General features: G+C 41.7%; 1 protein-coding gene across 2 annotated transcripts in view; it reads right to left on the reverse strand.

Annotated features, from left to right (window-relative positions):
- nid1a (nidogen 1a) overlaps window positions 1–21,764 on the reverse strand; it is a 30,185-nt gene extending 8,421 nt beyond the window's left edge. For both annotated transcript variants that reach the window (XM_063012584.1, XM_063012585.1), the window contains exons 1-12: window positions 21,480–21,764; window positions 12,085–12,387; window positions 11,069–11,295; window positions 10,334–10,752; window positions 8,920–9,057; window positions 8,525–8,776; window positions 6,852–7,052; window positions 6,538–6,768; window positions 5,871–6,008; window positions 5,630–5,758; window positions 5,330–5,473; window positions 2,759–2,884 (exon numbers count right to left, since the gene is read on the reverse strand). In XM_063012584.1, coding sequence (XP_062868654.1) covers window positions 2,759–2,884; window positions 5,330–5,473; window positions 5,630–5,758; window positions 5,871–6,008; window positions 6,538–6,768; window positions 6,852–7,052; window positions 8,525–8,776; window positions 8,920–9,057; window positions 10,334–10,752; window positions 11,069–11,295; window positions 12,085–12,387; window positions 21,480–21,695 — 2,524 coding nt within the window. In that variant the 5' untranslated portion in view covers window positions 21,696–21,764. The remainder of the gene's footprint in view (window positions 1–2,758; window positions 2,885–5,329; window positions 5,474–5,629; window positions 5,759–5,870; window positions 6,009–6,537; window positions 6,769–6,851; window positions 7,053–8,524; window positions 8,777–8,919; window positions 9,058–10,333; window positions 10,753–11,068; window positions 11,296–12,084; window positions 12,388–21,479) is intronic.
- Between the last annotated feature and the right edge of the window lie 2,678 nt (window positions 21,765–24,442).

Genomic DNA, 24,442 nt, shown 5'->3' on the forward strand with positions numbered 1-24,442 from the left:
TAACCTACTACTGAATCTACCTAAAGTCCTTTATATCACCAGTTCTTGCTCTGTGAGCTAACAACGCTTACAAGCCTACTTTCTGAACACCTGACCACAGTCTATTGATTGGACAATTCAGAAGGCACTGTATGGCCAAATATATGTGGACACCCGACACCTGCAGCTATAACAGCCCTGAGATTTTAGAGTGAGTCTGTGGGAAGGTCCATTTAGTCAAAAGAGACAAAGACAAAAAGGCCTGGAATCCATTAAAAATGTGAATCGTCATTGCACTGCTCAACAGTCCAGTGGTGGAGTGCTATACACCACTCCATCAGACGACTGGCATTGTGATTGGTGATGTAAGGCTTGCACACAGCTGCTCGGCCATGGAAACCCAGATTCTAAAGCTCCTGGTGCACTGTTTTTTAACTTATGTTGATGCCTCTTGATGCCAGTTATTGAGTCTGCAGAGAGTTGATGACTTTTACTAAGCGCTCAGCCACCCGCTCTGTAACTTTATGTGTATTGAGTTGCTGTGGTTCTTAAACGCTTCTACTTTTGAATAATACCACTTACAATTGATTATTTACATTTTCAGCATGTAGCAGATGCCAAAACCTGGCATTGGAGGGGCTTGAACCAGAAACCTTTGGATTACAAGTTCAGTATTTTAACCATTAGGCTACAACTGATCAAGAACTGACTTGCAAAGTTGGCATCGTATTACAGAACCACGCTCGAACGAGACATTCTTTCACAAATGTTTGTGAAGGCAGACTGCATGAGTGCTTGATTTAATACACGTGGCAATGAGACCAAACAAAACACCTGAATTAATTAAGATGAAGAGGTGTGTCCTAATACTTTTAGCCATATACTTTAGCTTGATATAACTTGAACCAGTTTGATGCTTCTCATAGCTATTATGCCAGGTGTGCCACCCCAGGCTTTCTGTGGTTCACTACATACCAGTCACAACACAATCATCCGCTTGGCCCAATCAAACCTCGGTTATAAAGGCAAGATCACACACATCCACCTCATTATCATTTACAGGGATGAGATCTGTTCAGGTTTCACAGCCAGTGCTGAGGAGGAGGCTGCACTGAAATGAACCGTCTACATAACAGCCAAAAAAACTACATCAGGGACCTGGCATGCACAGAAAGACAAATGCTTTCTGCATGAGGTGTTAAAAAGTTCAAAACCTCAGACTAAAGAGGTAATTATCCAGGCGTCATGTGAAAATACCAGCGCTGGCCTCTAAAAAAAAACAAATCCTGAAGCAAACAAGTTCTGCATTTATTCTCCCAGGCACAGACGTTATGTCGTACCCGAGGTTATATTTCTATCATATTATATCCCATGTTGCACTTATATTCACAACAACGCCTTAAACACAGATGTTGGTTAAAAAACAGCGTGTTACAGTGTGTAATATATTTATTTATTAGGATTTTAACGTCATGTTTTACACACTTTGGTTACATTCATGACAGGACAGGTAGTTACTGCTTACACAAGATTCATCAGTCATGGACAATTTAGTGTCTCTAATTCACCTCACTGCGAGGAAACCAGAGCTACCTAAGGAAACCCACACAGACACGGGGAGAACATTCAAACACCACACAAAAGACCCAGGACCTTCTTGCTGTGAGGCGACAGTGCTATCCACCGAGACCTCAGCCCCACTGAACAGCTTTGGAACATTCACAGAGGATTTCTTGACAAACACCAGTGCCCAGTAATTCAAATGCTTTTTGACTGAAAGGGCACAAATTCCCACAGATTCCCAAAAAGATCACACAGACATCCCTCTGCACTGGTTTAACCTGGTAAACCCAGAATGTGGAAAAAAGACACAAACATTGAACATTTACACAGATTTCGTGTAAAAATGTTGAAGGAGAAGAAATAAAAATCCTGAAAACAGAAACAAACACAGACATCTCTGGAAAAGGAGGTGTTTACACACAAACCCACAAATCCAGCACCATCCTCATTCACACGCCGTCCTCAATCAGAACAGAAAACAGTACGCCCTTCAGCTGCTTTTCCTTCCAGTGTTTTTATAATTAGGACAGGAAGTGGATGAGTTCCGGTTCCCTACGTGCAGCACTCTATATAGGAGCAGCTCTGATGATTTACGGATGTTGGGGGGGGGGGGGGGGGGGGAGAGTTGATGGTATCTCAGTTTATGATTACTCTGTAACTGTAAGAACGAGGGTTGGGGTAAGTTTAACCTTAGGAAGTTCCTGTTTGGGTTTGATTTAATTTAAGTGATAGCGATGTTGATAATGATGTTAAAAAAACACTTTCCTGAATACGCCCTTTTAAGGAAAGGTCATAACTGGGGGGATGAGGGCTGTCAGTGGGGGTGGATTAAATCTAAATTTTGTCTAAAACATACATGAGCTGGAGAGACTTTCTGACAAATACAAAACTGCTGAAACCCTGTACAGAGACCAAAGAACAAAGTACTTTTTTCTTCTTTTCGATTGGTTTTACAGAGTAGAGCCTTGATGCTTGTTTTCCTTGAGTCCTCAGGGTTCATTCAAGATGAGGTTTAAGGGTCAAAGTGGAGATAAATCAGCAAACTACTTCCAGAGGAACATTATATCGCATCGGTGTGCAAACCCGTTACATGAGTAAAAGCTAACGCTAACTATTTTCTCCACCTGGAATAACACTTTATGATTCATTACACCAGACTAGGAACCAATGCAGACAGCGTTTGGTGGTAAGAAACTACTGGTAAGCGAGTACCTACCTGATTCAGATTTGCAGCTCAAGCCGTCACCGTAAAAGCCCGGCAGGCACTGACAGGTGAACGAGCCCGGTGAGTTGTAACACACAGCGTTTCTGTGGCACTGAGTGGTCTGACACTCATCAATATCTTTAAAAAACAGAGAGAGAAAATAAATAAAATGAAATGTTCACATTCACAGTGACGACCAGCTGCCCCGTCCAAAAACTATAGTAATATTATACATTTATTATATTATTATTGCTATATGTTTTGATTATTAAGATAACATTTTTGTTTTACTATGTGAGTGTTTTCTGAAAATATTTAATCTATTAATTAGTATATTTTAGTATATCTTTTATTATTTTATTTATATTAATTATTTTGGCTTTATGGAAGAGGTCGTTGTCTTGTCCATGGGGCGCTCAGGTGGTGCAGCGGTCTATTGCGCAAGCCCACCACTGTTGAGATGTTGTGCTTTTGAGTTGCTGTGCTATTGACCTCGCCAGGCAGCCAACACACAAAATGAGCTGTTTCTGAGGGAAGATGTTAAATGGGTTCCTCGTTGCTGCTGCAAATGTGACCTCTGCTGGCTGATCGAGGTGCCTGCATGAGGGGTAGTTGATTCACAAAGTTGAATTGCGTGTCTCTGTACACAATATGGCTCTCCATTAGAATCGTCATTGAAAGCACCATTCAATGGAGGCACCTTTTCACGCAGCCATTGGTACTGGACATCAAAGCAATGGAAGAAGGTCAACTGGACCAAATCCTGTTTTCTCCAAAAGTATGTGGACAGCCGGGTATTGTGTGCATTGTTTACCAACAGAAGAGATGGCACCATAATGCAATGTAGAAAGCCTCAGAGCAGACCGAAGTTAAAGGACTTGCATTCTGGTACCAGATACTACAGGACTCCTTAAATCACATATTGTGAGGACCATGTTTTGGCAGGTCAAAGCTGTTTTGACAGCATATTTGGCGGGTGTTTCTAATATTTTGGCTTATTGGTGTATTTGTGGGTGAGTAAAAAACGTCCTGTGTTACAGTAGCCTTGCAGATTTGCTGTGGTAAAATATTGGGTCAGAAAAGAACATTTACATGTGTAAAAGATATTTGTTAACAGCAAGAAGGCCCTGGGTTTGATTCCCCAGCTGGGTGACCAGGTTCCTTTCTGTGTGGGTTTCCTGCAGTCAGGTTAATTGGAAATTGGAGTGTGTGTGTGTGTTTGCCCAGTGATGGACTGTTGACCAGTCCAGGGTGTATCCGGCCTTTCACTCACTGAATCAGACCAACTGTGACACTGACCAGGATAAAGCAGTGGTAAAACACACAATGAATGAATGAATGAATGAAATGCAATTTAGAAACTTATGAGTGAATGAACATTGGCGCAATGGGTAAACAGCAAGAAGGACCTGGGTTCGATTCTTTGGACGAACAGCCAGGTTCCTTTCTGTGTGGAGTTTGCATGTTCTCCCCGTGTCCATGTGGGTGTACGAAGCATTACTGTTATTTCACTTTAACAATATACAGTTCATGCAGGACAATCAGAGCACATCTGTTAAAACACTCCAGCGCTCGTGTTACGTTCCCATGTGTGTTCTGTTGTGTTTGTGTTTGTACCTCACTATCCAGAAACCATAAACCACATTCAGACCAGGAACAGGAATTTAAATTGAGCTTCATCCAAAAGTAATATGAAAGAATCAATCAGGAGTGCAGAGATGTGGAGGATGAGCTGTGCCATATGTGATAACTGAGTCCAGCTGTGAAGCCTGGGGTGGGAGCATTTCCTGTCCCAGAGGAGTGCTGGTGCATACCAGACAGAGCTCAGTGTGTAACCGTACTCACACAGAGATCAGCGAGAGGCCAGAGAGCCGTGATCACCACTACTGAACCACACATACAGAATAACACTGCAGTACTGAAACCTATTTACATTCTGTTTACTAGATGTGTTAAGAACTAACTGCTTTATCCTGGTCAGGGTCACAGTGGGTAGGATCACAACAAGATAGGAATACGGCCTGGACTGAGCACCAGTACATTACAGATAGACACACAGACAGATAGATGGACAGACGACACACAGACAGAGAGACAAAGCAACAGGTAGGATAGATAGATAGATAGATAGATAGATAGATAGATAGATAGATAGATAGATAGATAGATAGATAGATAGATAGATAGACTGAGACAGACAGACAGACAGACAGACAGACAGATAGATAGATAAAGATACAAACAGACAGATGGGATAAACAGACAGACAGACAGACAGACAGACAGACAGATAGATAAAGATACAAACAGACAGACTAACGGGATAAACAGACAGACAGACAAAGAGGTAGACAGACAGACAGACAGATAGAAATACAAACAGACAGACAGACAGATGGGATAAACAGACAGACAGATAACTAGATATACAGACAGACAGACAGACAGACAGACAGACAGAGAGAGAGAGAGAGAGAGAGAGAGAGAGAGAGAGAGAGAGAGAGAGAAAACTACTTACACTTACTGTTGGTCAAAATGTTATAATGTTATTATTACTTTTAAAGGTGAATACGTAATACCTACCCTGGCACACTCTGCCATCTCCTACAAAGCCTGGCAGGCAAGAGCAGACGTACGAGGAGCCTCCGGTGTAACTGCATCGTGCCCGTTCAGGAACATCACAGTCATGAGAGCCGGTCCGACAGTGGTCGATATCATGATGAACTTCTATCACAGAAAACACAGACGTGCTGTTGAGACGAGACTAAACAAACTCCTTCCTTTGTAGATTTCACATTTCCTGTAGTTGTTTACAAAATTAAATAAAGTACTTACACACTAACATAAACACACACACACACACACACACACACACACACTTACGGACGCAGGTTTTCCCATCAGCACCGAACTGGAACCCGGCCATGCACTCACAGCGGAACGTCCCGGGCTGGTTGTTACAGACGGCGTAAGAGCCACAAACGTCTGGCGTCTCCGCACACTCGTCAATATCTGCGTTAGGATGAGAATAATATTATATTATTTATTATTTTCTGTATATATATTCACATTCACTCTGCACTGATATATTTATGTACATGGTATGTTTAAAAGCAGCGCATACCGTAGCATGTGCGTCCGTCTCCTGCAAATCCAGCAGCGCACTGGCATGTAAACTGGTTTCCCTGGCCTGGACGACAGATCGCATTGTTGTCACACCCATGTCGGCCAGTAAAGCAGGGGTTCTGCTGCGGGGGGCCGCCTGAAACAATCAAATGAATGCATTTGCAAACTCAAAAGCCATAAAATGTCCTTACTTTAGTAGCCCAACATGAGATTTACACTCTTTCCTCTTTAAATTATTTTCATATTAGCTTTATAAAATATTAATGCTCTTGGCTTTTGGTTTCATAATCCTGACAAGCTCACGGCCAGGCGTCCACATACTTTTGGCCATGTTTCAGGCTTGGCAGAAAGCGTTGCACAGATGTTAGTCCTCTTTAGCTGTAAACTCCAGCTGAGTGAGGCCTGCTTACATAACCTGCCCCCCACGTACATGAGTTACGCCATCGACCTCCTATCAACCCCCATCCACAACAATTCAGACCTACGCAAAATCTCACACACACACATAATATAGTGCGTAGGCAAACACACACACGGGCACAGGTAAGTGGGTCAACTTCATGTAATGCGGACGGCTTTCAGAATGAGATGTCTAACAAGCTCATGGTCCCGATGTCCACATACTTTCGATCATATAAAATATAACAGTTTTCCAAATTACTTACTGACAGGGCCGATTTTGTTGGTCATGGCATAGCGGATGAGCTGATTGGCCGAGTCGTACATGACAAACACCTGATCCACGCTGAGCTGCTGGCTGGGTGGCACCAAGCGCACATTCTCATCATGAGGGCAGCTCTGGAACGAGATGGTCTGCCTCCAAATGTAGGTCATGGTCCTCACAGTACTGTCAGGGAGGCTCACGGTGTATTCCCGCGTGGACGAGGATGTGATCACTGACATGAAACAGATCCTTTAGTTCCAACATCTGGCACTGCGCTGAGATTATTACAGCACAGATGTTAAAAATCAGACTCACAGTTGCTCGCGTACTGGTAGATCTCTTCGTACGGGTCGATCTGGATGCTGGCACCGGGCGGTACCTCCGGGATCCTGCCCTCCAGCCGTGTGCTCACCACTAGGTGGTCGTGCTCATCGATCCCTTTGAACTCCTGAGTGATGGTGAGCTTCTCACCGCCCGGCTGAAAGGTCACCTCGGCCTGGCGAGTGAAAACCCCTCCTGCGGACAGAGACGACACAGAACATCAAAGCTGGTAGAGATGAAGGCATGACCTCCAACATGTGCTTTAGGTTTTAGGACAACAGGTTTGGGAGGATGAGCAGAGGCAGCTGGAAGTCATTTAAACGGACTGTTTTAAATTTTGAGAAATGAACTCATGCGTGTCCGTCTCTGTGATCTCTATAGCACTGAGGAACGACACAAATCAAACGCAGAAGCTTTACATTTATTCTGTCATTTTTAGCCCAGCTTGTCCTGAGGAACTTGTAAGATTTTGGCTTAGAAGCTGGTAGGAAAGAAGTCTTGCTTGGCTGGGGTCCAAATTCAGTTTAATTTTTATTTTATTTATGCATCTCCTTCATTTCATCTTTCAATTTAGCGTAGCCAATTAGTCTTCCACGGCTTGGGACCCCTATCACACCCAAAGACAGTTTATTTTCCCGTCCACTTACCCCTTCTTATTCGCCCGTATTTCAGTGGATTGGCACGTGGGACTGGTCTTGCACATGGAGAGTCACGCACTGACCTCCATGCTCCTCCACTTCTGTACAGGCGCCTCAGGCTGCTAATCAGGTTCCTTACACAGCGTCAAAAACCTCACCCCATTTATAGTCCGGTCTTTTCCCACCCAGCAGACTTTAAAGGCCAATTTTGTCTGCTGCAGGCACTGCCCATTTTGCCTGCTAGGGGGCACCCTACTGACCTGTAGCAGCGCTCAGATTTGAACTCGGAGAGTTCTGAATCTCAGTGCTGGGGTGCTAGCAAAAACGGGGCCACCTACGCCAGTTTACATTTACATTTTCGGCATTTAGCAGAAGCTTTTATCCGAAGCGACTTACAGTACTGTGACAGTATGTTATCTAAGCAATTGAGGGTTAAGGGCCTTGCAACAGTGGCAACCTGTCAGTGGTGGGGCTTGAACCAGCAACCGTTAGGTTACTAGTGCAGTACCTTAACAACTAGGCTACAACTGTCCTCATCCCTTAAGTTTACATTTTAAAGCCAATCTCTGTATTAAACCTGATAGCGGAGCTCAAATAAACAGCCGTGATTAAAACGGACTTCATTTCAAACCAAGCATTACCATACTATACCAACATAAGAGGCAGATTACTGAATTATGCCATGCCAGTAATGGCCACCTGAGGGGGATGGAGGTGCAGATTACTGACAGAGTTTGTTCCTTTAATCAGCAGTCTCTGCGCCTCATTAACGGTTAATTTGCTCCAGGTGGAGGAGTGTCCTAAGAATCACGGCCTCTTTACCAGATTATTGCTGGCTTCTCAGTTTTAACCTGTTGTTTTTGCACTCTTTATGGCCACAATCATGGGTGTTGTCATGTTCAAACCACCCTGGACGGGCGAGCCGAGACCTGGCAGAGTCAGTCAATGTAGTGGAGTGGTGTCACAACGACAAGACAAACATTAAAAACTACTTAAAACTATGTCTAATGTACATAGTTTTTCTCTTACCAATGAGTCTGAAGCCATTCTGGTATTCTGGCTGTTCCAGGGCAAAGGCCCACCCGATGACCCCACCGAGTGAGGACAGGGGCTGCAGGGAGTGCCCAAGAGTAGATGGGATGCTGCTGATAGCAACATACGCTCGACCATCATTGACCACCACATACGAGTGCAGGTCGTTATTAGAAAACTCCACAGGAGAAGCCGAGCCGCCCACGTAGATTCTGCCGTTTACTTTTCCGTTCATCCTCTGTGGTTTACCTGCAGGTAGAGAAACGGAGCTGTGAAAGTTGCACCAATACTGATGGAAACATATTTAATTTAAAAAAATGAACAAAAATGAACTTATTCTTATTCTGTGAATAACTTATTCTGTGAATATTCTTTTGTCTAGATGTGCTTACCTTCAGCAACACAGTCCTTCCCACTGCCATAAAAGCCAGGCTTACAGTGGCAGCAGTACCCTGTTGCATAATCGCGGCAGTCCGCCGAACTGGGACACTTGTGTGCGCTGGTGGAGCATTTCTCATAGTAGGAAAACACTGCAAAACAACAAAAACACCATTCATTTTCAAAATATGCCTTCTAAATAACACTTACGGGCATTTACTATCATGGTGTGCACATAATATCATCTTTAAATGAGCAAAATTACAAATTTGGTCTGTTTGCCATAACTACTTGGTGCACAAACACTAGTGGTATAGACACTGGTGCAGAGTATGGAGCAGAGTCAATCCACCACTTACTGCATAATAATAAAAAACTTTGCATCTAAAAATGAATACAGTTGAAAGGAAGGTACTAATCTAATGCACATTTTGCACAATAGCTGCAATTATACAGCACAATTAGCTATGACATACCATAAGACTTAATCAGCATGATCTTGAATTATAGTTTAATGATGTCACGGAAAGAGCCTGACTTCTTCATGGTGCTCATCAAAAACTCTTTAAACGTTTTCATAGCATGTATGTGGATATTAGTTTGCTTTATTATAGGAATATCATTTAGAAAGCGTGCTTGCACCATAGGGTGCACAGGATTGTTTAAAATCACTACATCTTTGGTGGCTAAAAGTAATTCTTGGACCTAATGATTTCCACCAGCTGGATGATCCTACGATTATAGATCCTTTACCTCAGCATTATTTTACACCGACCAGGCATAACATTATGAGCACAGTGAATAACACTGATTATCTCTTCATCACGGCACCTGTTAGTGGGGGGGATATATTAGCCAGCAAGTGAACATTTTATCCTCAAAGTTGATGATAGGAGCAGAAAAAATGGGCGAGCGTGAGGATCTGAGCGAGTGTGATGACTGGGTCAGAGCATCTCCAAAAATGCAGCTCTTGTGGGGTGTTCCCGGTCTGCAGTGGTCAGTATCTATCAAAAGTGGTCCAAGGAGGGAACAGTGGTAAACCGGCGACAGGGTCATGGGCGGCCAAGGCTCATTGATGCACGTGAGGAGCGAAGGCTGACCCGTGTGGTCTGATCCAACAGACGAGCTACTGTAGCTCAAACTGCTGAAGAAGTTAATGCTGGTTCTGATAGAAAGGGGCAGCAAAAGGGGGACCAAGACAATATTAGAAAGGTGGTCATATTGTTATGCCTGATCGGTGTATTATGTACTGAAAAGATCCTTTAACCTTCTCCAAGCATGAATATGTGCTGATGTGAACAATATGCTAACAGACTAATCAGACCAGGTTACTTTTCTCCAGTCTGAGCACTACTGGTTCTCTTTAGAACATGTACAGTGATAATATCATTTATATTGTGATATATTCATATTATTATAGTTATTTACCATTAACGTTTATATCTTCATCCTGTTCATCGATGACCACCACCTGTGGGTTGTGCGGCCGGGGCCCGCGTGGATACGGATGATTCTGTTGAGGCTCAGTATCCAGCGATGCACTTTGCTTGTAAGTTGTCTGATACTCGTCCTGGATGACTTGCACGTTTTCCTCTATCGGTACGGATTCTGGTAAAATTTCTTCGGCTGATGTGATGTCCTCTGGTGTGTTTTCTGATTCTGGTGTTTCAGGCTCAGATTTCGGATACTCGGGGGCCTCCTTCCTGGGCGCTGGGGTCTCATAGACGTCCTGGTGGCTCCCGCTATACTCTGTAGTTAAAGTGGTGACACGACCAGGTATAATGTCGGATAAGACAGAGGAGCCAATCTTGTACACCCACACGCCAGCCGTGCCCGAGTTTGTTAGTCTGAGGAAAAGAAGAATGATATTAATTCCTCAGTAAATGAAATGTTCATCCAAGTCATTTCAAAGCCATTTTTGCAACTTTTTTTGGGCAGCTGATGGCTGAAGATTTTTATTTTAGGTTGAGGAAACCTTTAACACCAAAACTGATGAGTAAAATATTGTTGATTTAACAACATATTTAAAATTATTTAAGCAAAATGAAATTGAGTTTTGAAATGAAGGCTTTTAATTCTAATAAAAATCTATAGAATGCAGAACAATTATTTATACCCTATAAAAGTGTTTATTTATACCCTAATAAATAAGTTTACACTTACACTGGGAGATTTCGGATCGAGTCCTTTTCCTCAGAGGGAATTCGATGATACTCGCCCTGTGAGTTACTAAACCAGCCCTGAATTTCACCTTTGCTAAAGCCAGCTTCAACCAGCTGATCCTCGCCGTTTACAGGAGTGGAAAAGTAGTGCATGTCGTCTTTAGGGTAGAGCAGGATGGCGTAGGTGCTCAGTGCTGTGGATGCCAAGACGAGCTGGAATGTGTTTCTCTGCAAGACACGGTTAAACAATTTAATGAGGTTGTTCTCTTGAACTTTAAGAGTTCTTTAAAAGAATACTAAAATAATTTAGGCATTTGGATATAATGAAAAACTGTGAGCACCCCAGTGACCCCCTAAAACACGCCAACTCCGATACCTCTGACGCAAAACTAAACAAGCAAAACTGTGCTAAACTCCAAGTAATTATCATAATTTCTTTCAACATTTTCCCGACTTTGCCCACTTCACACCTTAAGAATCAGAATCTTTATTTATTCGCTGTACAAGGAACGATCATTTGTCCTACTGTTGCTGTACATTGTCTATCCTCAATAAAAATAAGTTCCAAACCCAATTTGATGCCACCAATGTAGGTATGATGATAGACATCAGGAGAAAATCACTGGTGAGACGAAAAACTGCGGCTTTGTGCAGTAATTTTGTTAAACTCTGCACATAAGGACGTGTGTAAAGTAATATCTTGATCAAAATGATTTGCATTTTTTGCTTTGTGGCTCAATATTAAGGTTGGACTTGACTGACCCTCTTATGATAACTGATGTTGACATGATGAGCTTCAAGATGCTGCCTGAATTTCTATTATTTCATTAAGTCAAAGTTCTGGGCATGTGTTTAAGTAAATGTTCCACATAAGCACCATGTTTACAATTTTATGCTGTATTTTTATTTAATAAACTGACTTTTGACTCTCGGTTATCAGCTAAACAAATTTAGTCAAACGTGCACCCCAGGTCATTCGTTCTGTCATCAATATGTCTTTAATGTGGTGGAACGTACCCTTTTATAAGCCCCGTCACCTCTCTCTGGAGCTCCCGTCGCTGCCACGTTCTCCCACGTTACTATGAGGGCATTAACAGGCTGGATCGTGTCCTCGTCTGGGAAAGCCTGGCTGACACGCCTGCTTATTTGCTGCAAAACATCTGGATCGGTGTCCTGCCTGAAATAGACCTTCCCAACCCCATCGCTGGTGTCTAGGTTCCCCAGAAAGGCTGCAATGGTGCCAAAGCTGGCGGGCATCTTCCCCAAATATTCGGACTGAGGTTTGGGTTCAGCCACTGAAACGAAGCCATTGGTGCCGACCTGAAGGAAAGAGAGCAGGACAAATATTTAGAGCAGTGTGGTGCAAATGAGCCTGATTTCAAATAGGTAATAATTGACTTTTGTTTGGGGTTTTATGTGGTTTTAGTTAGTTTAGATATGCTTTTGCCTGTCCATTCTTTTTTTTTTTTTTAATAGTTCAGCTTTTCCACAGCTTTTTTGTCATGCCCAATTCCCCAATTATAACTTATTTATAACCCCAATTGAGGGTTAAGGGCTTTGCTCAAACAGTAACAAACTGACAGTGGTGGGGCTTGAACCAGCGACCTTTCGATTATTAGTCCAGTATCTTTTACCGCTAGGCTACAACTGCCCACCGCTGCATCCCTGCAAAGAGAGTTTCAGACGATCACAGCCTTACACATGTGGTGCCACTGTTTCTCCCACCAGAGGCATAGACTTTCAGAGAGCCATATTGTGTATGGAAAGTCACACCCTGCTGTCTGTGAATCATCCATCTCTTATGCAGACGCCTCAACCAGACCTTCCGGCTAGGTCGATAGTACTCTGTGAGTTATAGTGACCTCTGCCTGCTGCACAACATCGATGCTGTCCAAGGAGCCTCGCAAGCTAGAATACGACCTTAGCCTTAGCATCTACGTAGGACCACACCACTATCTTCCTGCTACTCGAGCACAAAAGATGTCTCTGTTGAGATATAAATCACGTCAACGAGCGTATTCCTGACGCTTCATAAACAGCAGAGTTGCAGCTGTATGTGATCTCATAGCAAACAGTTGCGACAGGCCTGTAAATGGTACTTTTCCGCATTTCCTGTTTACCTCAGTACTACATACTGTGTGTACATCGCATGTTAAGTGCTGCTTTCCAAACATGTGGCCCGGAGGCTCTGTTTACAATGGCATTTTACAAAATAATGACAGTATTTGAAGGCAGAAGTACGGCAGAAGTAAGTTTAGATTCTTCTTTTGAAATGTAAAGTAAAACAGAAATATTCCAGTACATTACAAACACATAACAATCCTAATGAAGCACAGTAACCACATGCACATACTTTATTACAACTCATCTGTATAATTAAATCCCACCTCATTCCTTATTTATACATGTTATTATTTATGCAATTATTTGTATTTTAATTGCACAAGTAAGTTTATACTCTCTGTTTGGAATCTCGATAAATCAGTACTTTAATTAACTTTAATCCTCTTAATTCCTGCTGAATACACACTAAAGCTCTGAAGTGATCGTGATTAAAGCCTGCAGAACTAACACACCGCTGCAGGGACACAACAGACCTCGTTTATCTCACGTTTTCTCTATAAACCAGCTCAGCTCAGGCTAATGACGCGCGTGAACGATGAAAACAGCTGATGAAAGATGAGCACACAACTATTTCACTTAAAAGCTGCCTATAGAATACGAGTCAGCGGGCGGAAATGTGATACAGACGTGCTTTGTTCGGTTTTACTGAAGCAAATGACAAGACAGTGACTCTTAATAAAGTCTTAACACACTCTGTAGATGTTCAGGAGGGAAACAGTCCTCACAGTTCGTTAAGCAGAACTAATCTGAGCCACCTTAAGCACACGGTGCTCGTTGTAGCTTTTATATGTGCGAAGCAAAGCAACATAAACATCAACAAACTGTAATTAAAAATAAGTTGTGATGTATGTGAAATGTGGTGTGATAGTGTGTGTTGTGCTGGTATGAGTGGATCAGACACAGCAGTGCTGCTGGAGTTTTTAAATACGGTGTCCACTCACTGTCCACTCTATTAGACACTCCTACCTAGTTGGTCCACCTTGTAGATGTAAAGTCAGGGACGAACTACAAAGTGCCTCTATATGGTAAGTGGAGCTGATAAAATGGACAGTGAGTGTAGAAACAAAGAGGTGGTTTTAATGATACACATATAATGTACACCGACCAGGCATAACATTATGACCACTGACAAAGGAAGTGAAAAACACTGATTATCTTTACATTACGGCACCTGTTAGTGGGTGGGATATATAAGGCAGCAAGTGAACATTTTATTCTCAAAGTTGATGTTAGAAGCAGGAAAAATGGGCGAGGATTTGAGCGAGTTTGACAAGGACCAAACTGTGATGTCTAGACGACTGGGTCAGAGCATCTCCAAAACTGCAGCTCTTGTGGGGTGTGTCCCGGTCTGCAGTGGTCAGTATCTACCAAAAGTGGTCTAAGGAAGGAACAGTGGTAAACCAGCGACAGGGTCATGGGCGGCCAAGGCTCATTGATGCATGTGACGCATTGATGCATGTGGAGCGAAGGCTGACCCGTGTGGTCCTATCCAACAAACGAGCTACTGTAGCTCGGATTGCTGAAAAGGTTAAAGAAGGAGGACCAACACAATATTAGGAAGGTGGTCATAATGTTACAATCAATATAATACAATAGTATAATAGTACACATAATAATATACAATAAAAATATTCATTCTTTATCCAATTGCTGAATGTTGAATTGGTTGGTAACAGAATGAGTGTGATTTGCACAGACACCCTAAGATTTTGTCATACAACTTCCTAGAACAGTGGAAACTATTATAGAATAAAGTGGGTGGGGGTTAGCTTTACCCGTCAGAGGCGCGGCTGCTAGTCTGCAGCCCCCCTGGTCCAGAGTGGGGGTGGTGCAAGCAGCAGAAGGACTATGGGGAGTTGGATATTACAAAACTGGGAGAAAAGGAGGAAATGCAAAAAAAAGAAAAAGAGTAGAGAGGAAAAGGAGACGGAGCACATCCTTCAGACGGGTTGTGCAGCTGCACTATTTTCCGGACAGGGAACAAATTCATCACTTACTCACTCATGTTTTTGTAGGGTGGGAGAAAAGATGTCTAAGCACATTTTCTATCAGCTTACGGTGACAGTTTGGGTCATTTTTCCAACACTGTCAAGTGGCAATGTTTCATGTACTTTTAAAAGGGTGTGGTCAAACTACCCCGATTTAAACTGGCACAAAGAATTCACATTAGCCTTTTTAGCTTTGCCATTACTGACCCTCACATTGGGTGGAATTCAACCCTGACCCACCTAATCGAACCCCCACTGGCAATGGCCTGAGGGGGAGGTGGACCTGTGAACCTGCTGGGCTTTAAGGAAGGGCAGGAGATACCAAAGCCAGCTGGAAGGGTCGGGGGCAAAGGTACTCTCTAAAACAATGTGACCTCGACCTGAGTAACGAGAGACTTTCAGCACCAAGGAACGTTTCTGCCATGTAAAGTGTCAAGAATAGAAGTCAATGATTCGATCCTTTATGCAGTAATGATGAAACTTGATTGGGTTTAAGTGGCCTCTTAACATGGGCTAAACAATGAACAGCCTTGTAATGTCACCGAGCACACTTTAAAAAGAAAGGAATTAGCATGTAAGGCAGGACGAGAAATGGCTTAAGAGGGACGGAAGTGAATCGTGTTTGTCAGTCTGGAGACAAATATAGGACCTGAGATTAGGCCGAGCAAATCTCACAGCCCTCACTGTTCCACATCTACTTAAAATATCATAAAGAGTACTGGTCTGTGTTCATGAGTTTGTTATAGTGCTGTCACAGATTTTCCACTTAACCTGGACATTACCAGTCTTTATTTTATGCTGGACTGAGGGTTAATGGATTATGGAACTGGTCATGTACAAGTGCCCACTGAACAATTCATGTTTGTTGCTTTTAGTTTATGTGTGTGTACTGGTCCTGTATCAGGCTTGGTCCTGATACAGGACCAGTACACACACATAAACTAAAAGCAACAAACATGAATTGTTCAGTGGGCCTGATACAGGACCAGTACACACACATGGCACAAAATGCAAGATTACTAATTTCATACAAAAAAATGCATTACATTAAGAAGAAAATGGCAAAGATTTTTAGGAATTTACTAAACCAAAAAAAGAACATATTTTGATATTAAAAATCTTAATCACTTTATAGCTTACCAAACAAATCAACTGTGGATACTGTAGTGCAGTGGTCCCCAACCACCGGGCCGCACAGAAAGAATAAATAATAAGAGATCGCTACAAGAGCAATTCAATTTCCAAAACTCTTCGGGTGTTATTGTCTCCTATCACCACTAGGTGGGAGCAGCGTCTCATTGCAGCAAAAAAATCTCAGGATTCACACTGATTTTCCATTCTATATTTATTCTATTTTAAATCCTCCCGCCTCCGCCAGTCCGTGAAGTTATATCTTATATGAAACCAGTTTGTGCTGCAAAAAAGGCTGGGGACCAGACCATTGAAGAACAGGGTGAAAGAAGGTTAAAAAAGTTTTTAGAGAAACAGATGGACTACAGTCAGTAACTGTAGAACTACAAAGTGCACCTATATGGTAAGTGGAGCTGATAAAATGGACAGTGAGTGTAGAAACAAGGAGGTGGTTTTAATGTTATGGCTGATCGGTGTATATTCAGTCAGAAATCTAATTCTAAAAAAAGCACAGATCTCACTTTCAAGTCTCTGTGACTTAAATCTTCATTGTTTATCTTTATGATGTCCTTGCTTCAAAACTGCTTGACTGATGCAGATTTAAATTGCAAAGTAATGCACTATGCAGTGTGTCGGTATAGTATAGACACTATTTCAAAAGCAGCCTGGTGTGAGACTTTGGTGTCACTTCACACATGAACAGTTGCAGCAATCTGACTGAAATCTGACAAATGAGTTACACTTTCCAAACAACATAATTAAATGGAAAACCCAGCCGGCTTCTCAGAGTTTTGGTCACAATCTAATTTCAGTTATTACACCATGCTCCAGGAATCCAGTCCTGATCTGATCATTAGTGTACAGCCTGTTTAAACACACTCGCATTTCTTGGAAAGCTGCATGTTAATACGTTCAGTGTGGATCCTTGTGTTTTGGTAATTTATGTGGACGCTCTAACATCTACAGAGAAAATCTGTAATTGATTAATAAAGTTTAAGTTCATGTATCATGTACATGTGTGTTAAAAATGTGTACAATGCAGAGCAACATGCAGGACTTATGAAAGATGATACTCAGGGGTTTGTATCAACAAAGTGGGTAAGACAAGGCCAGACAGCGAGCACGAAGACTCAACAACCCGTCACCCACAAAGATCAGATGAGATGTTCCCGAAATCAGCTTAATTTATTCATAAGCATGTCACACACAAGCTTAAAGCAACATTTAAATTCATTGCAGTTCTTAAACATTCACAAGAACAGAGAGAATCTGTAAGTTTGTACCAGCGTGAGAGTGTTTAAATGATTATGTAAATCCACTCAGACATGATTAGCACTCGGCTGTCAGTAAGCCTGATCAAATAATATGTCAGGGTGCGAAGAGTCAGGCTGTGCTGTAGTTTTTCATTAGCATGAATAGGGATTTCCCACGCATGGTTCAACAATAGAGCAGACGAAGGCTTGAACAATAGCAAAATCACACCAGAGAATGGAAGGTAATTAAGAGCCGGTTGGTGTGAGAAACGTTCATGTGTTCACTACAGGAGTAAACAGACCAGGAGTCTCAGCATTGTGGTTAAATAATTACTAATTATTTACAGTTTTTGTTGGACTAAAGCAACAGATTTTCATCTAGGCTGGAAGATAATGGATAAAAGTAGTATTCTATAGTACAGAACTCTATAATGTAGAATATTTTAGTATGGTAAAGTATATAATTACTAATATTTTCAAGTCACTTCTGACTTCTGCTGACCATTTGGACAGTGTTTCTCCAGAACATCCTGTCTTCTGTTTTAGCTTGCTCATTTTCCTCTAAGTGTATCCATCCATCTTATTGCTGGCCTTCCTCTTCCTCCTTTACCTTCAATTCTACCAAGCCTACCTGTCTTTTCCAATAAACTGGTTAATCTCATAAAGTGTTCAAAATTTGGTCTGGTTATCTGAGAGGTTTGGTTTGATTTGGTCATTTAATCCATTTGTTTGCCTTGCTTTCCCGTCCAAGCTACTCTCCACCAAAGTTCAAACACATCATCTTCTTCCTGTCCTGCTCTTTTACCGTCCAGCTTTCACATCCATAACAAACCACAGAGAGGACAGAACCACAGTCTGGACAATTCTGAGCTTTGTTTGTAGAGACAAATCTTTTCCACTTCCTTCATTCTTGTTCTGCCAAGTACAAGTCTGTGTCATATTTCCTGACTGCTGGATGCTTTGCTGTTTAACTTTGGTCCGAGTAAGTAACAGCTGTGCCTTACAGTATTCTACAGTACAGTATAATATAGTTTAGTACATTATAGTTTATTATGGGATATAATTTCTCATTATTTATAAATAAAATTCAATAATTTCACATGATCATGTACAACATCTATTTTAAAGGGAGAAATGATTTCCTGTACAAGCCTTTATTCCTTTAAATTGATAAATCAGTTTAATTAAAAATGAAGTACATCATTTTGGTGCATTTTAGCACAAAAACCACCCTGAAAACACCTTAATTTAATTTTAATTTAAAAAGACCACACTTTACACTAAATGGGAGGAAAAAGGGTATTTTTAAACCATCTAATGGGGAAGGTGTATAAAAATGTTTGTTAGTAGATTTTATACATGATCAGAGTTTAATCATCAAAAGATAGATGTTATTTAAGCATTACAATACTCAGATAATATTAAGAACGACATTTGTTTCATATATGCAAATAATTAAATGCTAACTAATACATTTATACTTGTAAATCTTAAAAAGCAACTTGTTTCTGATCAAATATTTTCGACTTCACACAGTAAATCAAGCACAGTTCTGTCCAAATAAATAAATATAACAAACAGTGACAAATTATTTTTCTTATTTTTATTAACAACTTAAGTTAAATGGTGTGATTTAGAAATAAAGATGTTAGCTAAGCTACTTTGCATAAATTAATTTCACTGTAAAAGTCACACAGTTTTTTTTTTAATATGTAAGTGAATCAGATTAGAAAATCTAATAATTTATTTAGCAAAGATTATTAAGCTTGCATCCTCAGCATCTAACACTGTCATTTTACTATCACAAATAGAAAGTTTATGATCAAGTGCACCTTTGGTTTTTTAGATTCCAGATCACTAACAGTTCCAGCATTATCGGGGCTCAAACTAAACTAGGATGAACACGTCACTGTTGCACCAGTGCAAAAGCTGAACACCCCACACAAACTGTAGGACATGATATAACACATGAGGAAGAGAAATCCCGTAAAAAAGTCAAACCCCATAAAATCACTGGAGTACAAAACAAACCACATGGACTGTGTTGAAATCGATCCACACAGTGACTAACCACAGTCTGGATCAAACTGGACCTGAGAGTAAATATTTAGATCTGAACGACCTTTACGGAGAATCATTTCCATATAAAGGAAAAACATAAGAAAAACACATGGCTTCAGTTAATTGTGTTTAATGTAGCCAAATAAACTGGCAACGTTTTGTACAGGGCATTTATTCCTCAAAGCCCCAGCATTATACAGGCTTGAGTGGTATGTAGGGTAGGATATCTAATCTACCAACATCTGGAGTGCAGAGGTACTGCAATACTGTACAGAACCACAAAGCAGATGTTTGTTTAAACAACGTCCGTGTGAAAGGAATGAGAAACAGCTGATTTATGAGCCTTGTTGTGTTAATACACATAAAAATGTAGTAACATGTAAATTTTTTACAGCTACATGAATCATTAGCCAGCTAAAAATGTGAAAGTGCACCAGGTCAAAGTTTAGAGTACGTTTGTTTAGACCTAGATATGAACTCTGACTACAAATCTTTGTGCTCATCAAGTACTCAATACTTAATAATTTTACTTTACTTTACTTAATGCTGAAAAACACATCCGTCCAGCTATACACAATCCGGCTGACTTTACAAGGTTTATGGTCAGATGAAACAAAGATTGAGATTTTTAGGCCATAGTGACCAAATGTACAGTATGTTTGGAGCAAAAGAGATACAGCATGTCTATGTAATCAGGAACAAACTTCAGACAAGCTTTAGGATTCCAGTTTGGAGCAGTTTGGCTTTATGTGTGTGCAACAGCCTTTAAACCCATGCCAGTGTAAAGCTCGACTGACTGTGGACAGTGTCACCCATGTTCCAGCAGCCTGTAATTTACACCAGGGCCTTTTTCTTCTAGCATGAAGTGACGGTTTGGTTTTCCTTTCCAACGCTGGAAAATAAACCAGTATTTCACTACATTTATCCTATTTGTTTCAATTTCACCCTTTTTCCAATCCAGTCCTGTTCAGTTTCACTATTGCAACTTCCTCCAGTGCTGCAGATCGAGGAGTGCCCCAGACTATCACACAGCTGCAGCTGCTTGTTTTTCACTTGCCACAAATGAGGTATATATGACAAGCAGCCACCGCTATCCTTAAATCCACCGGCCGTTGTGCAAGCGCCCCAACCAGCCAGCAGAGGCCACAACCGCAGCAGCAATGAGGAACCCATTAAACCCCTCTCTCCCTCCCTCAGGCATGGCCAAAAAAGATCACACAGCTGAGATCCAAACTCGAGAGCTCATTGTCATGCCAAGTCAAGTTGGATACCATCATAAAACTTTCAACCATAAAATTAATACAACTTTTATTATGTTTATTCTATGTGAACTTTTACATGTTCTCTGTGTTTTCCTGAAGTACTCTTTTCTTTCTACCTCTCAACACATGAAGGAAGGTTTATTGGCTGATGTAAATCACCCCTAGGTGTGAGAAAGTCAGTTCTTGAGTATGTGTCGCCTTGTGATGGACTGGTCTCTAGAGTGGATCCACCTCCCACTGCATTGCTTATAAATGTGTTTTTAGTAATAATTCTGATGATAAAATAATAGTCAAACCAATGTTCTCTATTTAAATAAATTATTAATAAATGATATATTATATAATAAATTAATATAAATTAATTAAAATGAACTAAATATTTAAGCTGGATAATAAGGGTTTCTGCTTTAAATGAAGTAAACAAACTATTTTTTAATCAATTTCAAATCTGATTATTAATCCAGCATCTGATCGTGCTTAATTTCCAGTCAAAAATCGTGATCTCGATTAAATACGATTAATCGTGCAGCTCTGTGGAAGTTGAAACTTTCACTTTACAGACAAACACGCTGTAAACTATAAAAATTACTCACGTAAACTTTCTCAAACTCGTCATCGAAGAAGATCAGAGCTCGGTCCAGTATCACCACTTTGTTCTCATCAGTACCGGACCTGAGGATCTGATCACCAGCCTGACCTCCATACAGGAACAGTTCAGAGCGACTCAGTCCGCTCACACACACCGCGACACAGACCAGTGTGAGTCCGATACACACCGCACCACCACACCGAGCCATCACCGAAAACATTCGAACCCAACAGCACGAATGCACACACACATGCGCTCACACCGCGTCTCCACATGCACTGCAGCCCGACCACCCTCTCACTGTAACCTCACACACACTACACAGCGGGCTGGGGGGAGGAGATAGTGGGCGGGGGGGTCAGGGATGCGCCCCACAGCACCCTGGAACAATACTGAATTACTGCTGCTTTGCTCCAGGCCAGCAGCTTTAGGACAGTTGTTTAAAGTAGTTTAATGGGTAAGGCAGTTGTAGCCTAGTAATTAAGGTACTGGACTAGTAATCAAAAGGTTGCTGGTTCAAGCCCAACCACTGCCAGGATGCCACTGTTGGGCCCTTGAGCAAGGCCCTTCACCTTCAATTGCTTAGACAATATACTGTCACAACTACTGTAAAAAGACACGCTGCAACCAGAGCTGGATTCTGAGTACATCGTATCGAATCCAGCTCTGCTTCACCGGTTCGAGGCTGAGTGGCTGTATGAGCAACGATTGGCCAGTTGCTCAGTTGGGGGGTGGGACAAAGAACCGGATGTGGGTCTCTCTCTGTCAGAATGCGATTACGACCTCTGCCGGCTGATTAGAGGCGCCTGCACAGAGATGAGGAAGTGTGCCCTTAGGGCGTGTCTCCCCGCATGCAACGCTAGGTGGCACAACACTCATTAATGTGTGGGTGACAAAGATGCATCCGGCTGCTGCTCATGTTTCAGAGGGGATATGGGTTAGCTATCTCCTCGGTCAGGGCAAGGTTCGGCATAGACAGAGAGGAAGCACGATGCAAATTGCACAATTGGATGCGCTAAAGGGGGAGAAAAAGGGGAAAAAATTAAAATAAATAAATAAATAAATTTGGGTCAGTAGTTTAAGGCCAAAATATTTAAGCCAAGCAGCTATCGTAGCCTACTGGGTAGAGCTTTGGGCTATAAACGGAAAGGTTGAGAGTTTGAATCCCAGCTCTGCCATGCAGCCATTGTTGGGCCCTTGAGCAAGGAAGGCCCTTAACCCTCTCTGCTCTTGGGGCACCGTACAATGACTGACCCTGTGCTCTGACTGCAGCTTACAAGCAAGCAGGGATACGTGAAGAAAGAATTTCGTTGTACTTTATGTCTGTATATGTGTATATGACAAATAAAAGCGTTCTATTCTATTCCTATCATGTGATTATATGCTAAATAAAGAGGTGATTTTGTAATGGAGGAGCTCCACTGCCCTGTAACTTGGCCCCTCAACCCATATTAAACATCTTTGGGATGAATAGTAATGATGACTACAAGGCAAAAAGAGTGTGTTGGGGGTGGGGAGTTGACTCACCAAGCACATGGTCAGGTGTACACATACTTTTGGCCAGTGTAAATAACACACAGACCCACAAGCATTACAGAGGAAGTCTAGTAAGCTCTGTGCAGCTCTTCAAATGCAGATAAAATGTACAAGCAAGGTCAGGAGAAAAACACAAACAAATCCAATGTTATGAAAAAAACAAGTCTGCCAAAACGTAGAAGCTGCTGAAACACACGTCTATAATCAAGCAAGATTGTCATAAGTTTAGTAGTTTTGCTTGGCCAGACGTATTTCTAAAGAGCCTGGAAAATCTGGAGAATAATGTGAGAGATTGTGAAATTAAAATATCAGAACTGTGTTCTGATTGGGACGTGGTGTAGACTCTGTTTTTGAAGTGTTTTTATTAAACAGGGTACCTGTCCTGTTTACCCCCACAGAGAAAGACACAGCATGTATTTGAGAAACATATACATAGTTCTTTTTCAAAGAATGTTTGGTCTATTAATGGCCGGGTACCTGCAGGCCATGCCGCCCTTCCTTTTCTTTGTTGCTTTTGAAGAAACGTAAAGAATTATTGCATCTACCAGCTATACAGTGAGGGATGATGAAAGGTGATGTTAGATATCCAAATCAGAGAGTGGAGGTATAGAAATTCGGGCTGGGTGGGCTGTTTAAGGGATGTGTTTAGAGACACAACATACCACCTACCTCAAACATAGCCAATAAGCCAAGACATTACACCAAGTTAGGACCAAACTACGTTATTATTCATTCTTTTATATTTAGTAACCATTTTTTTTGGTGGGAGTAGAGGTAGCCAGGTTTCTATCCCTGTACTTTCTGTATCCCTGAAAACACTAGGAATACATCCTGGTCTCACTCTTACTAAATAATTCACTCACAACCAGAAGTCATTTAAAATAGCCAGTCCATGTGTTTGTTTGAAAAACCTAAAAGTTGTGCTGAGACCCAAATTACTTGGCAGGATTTTGTATTTTGTGACAATTGTTCTATTATGTAAAGCAAAATTCTAGTCAAAACAATCTCTTCAAGTGCCAGATTAATAATGTGGGAAATGGTTGGGGGTCTAATAAAATTTTTTTTTCTGTTTTATTTATGCATTTTGTCCCATTTTCTCCCCAATTTAGCATAAATTGGGGGGATCCCCGATTGCAGTCGAGGTGGGTATATTGCTGCTCACGCCTCCTCTGACTTGTGTGCAGCCCTTAGCGGAACCCTTTTTCACCAATGCATTCTCCACAGGCGCCTCTTTATCTGCTAATCAGTGTCCTTACACAGCGTTTGAAGACCCCACCCACATAGTTCGGTCATCCTGCCCTGCAGGCACTGCTAATTATGCTCGCTAGATGGTGTCGAGACTAACCGGTGGCAATGTGGAGTTGAGGAAGGGGGAAGGAGTTCAGAATCTCTGCGCCGGTGTGCTAGCGGAATATCCCTCTGCGCCACCTG

The sequence above is a fragment of the Trichomycterus rosablanca genome, chromosome 17 (assembly GCF_030014385.1).
Source record: "Trichomycterus rosablanca isolate fTriRos1 chromosome 17, fTriRos1.hap1, whole genome shotgun sequence".
NCBI classification, from domain to species: Eukaryota; Metazoa; Chordata; class Actinopteri; order Siluriformes; family Trichomycteridae; genus Trichomycterus; species Trichomycterus rosablanca.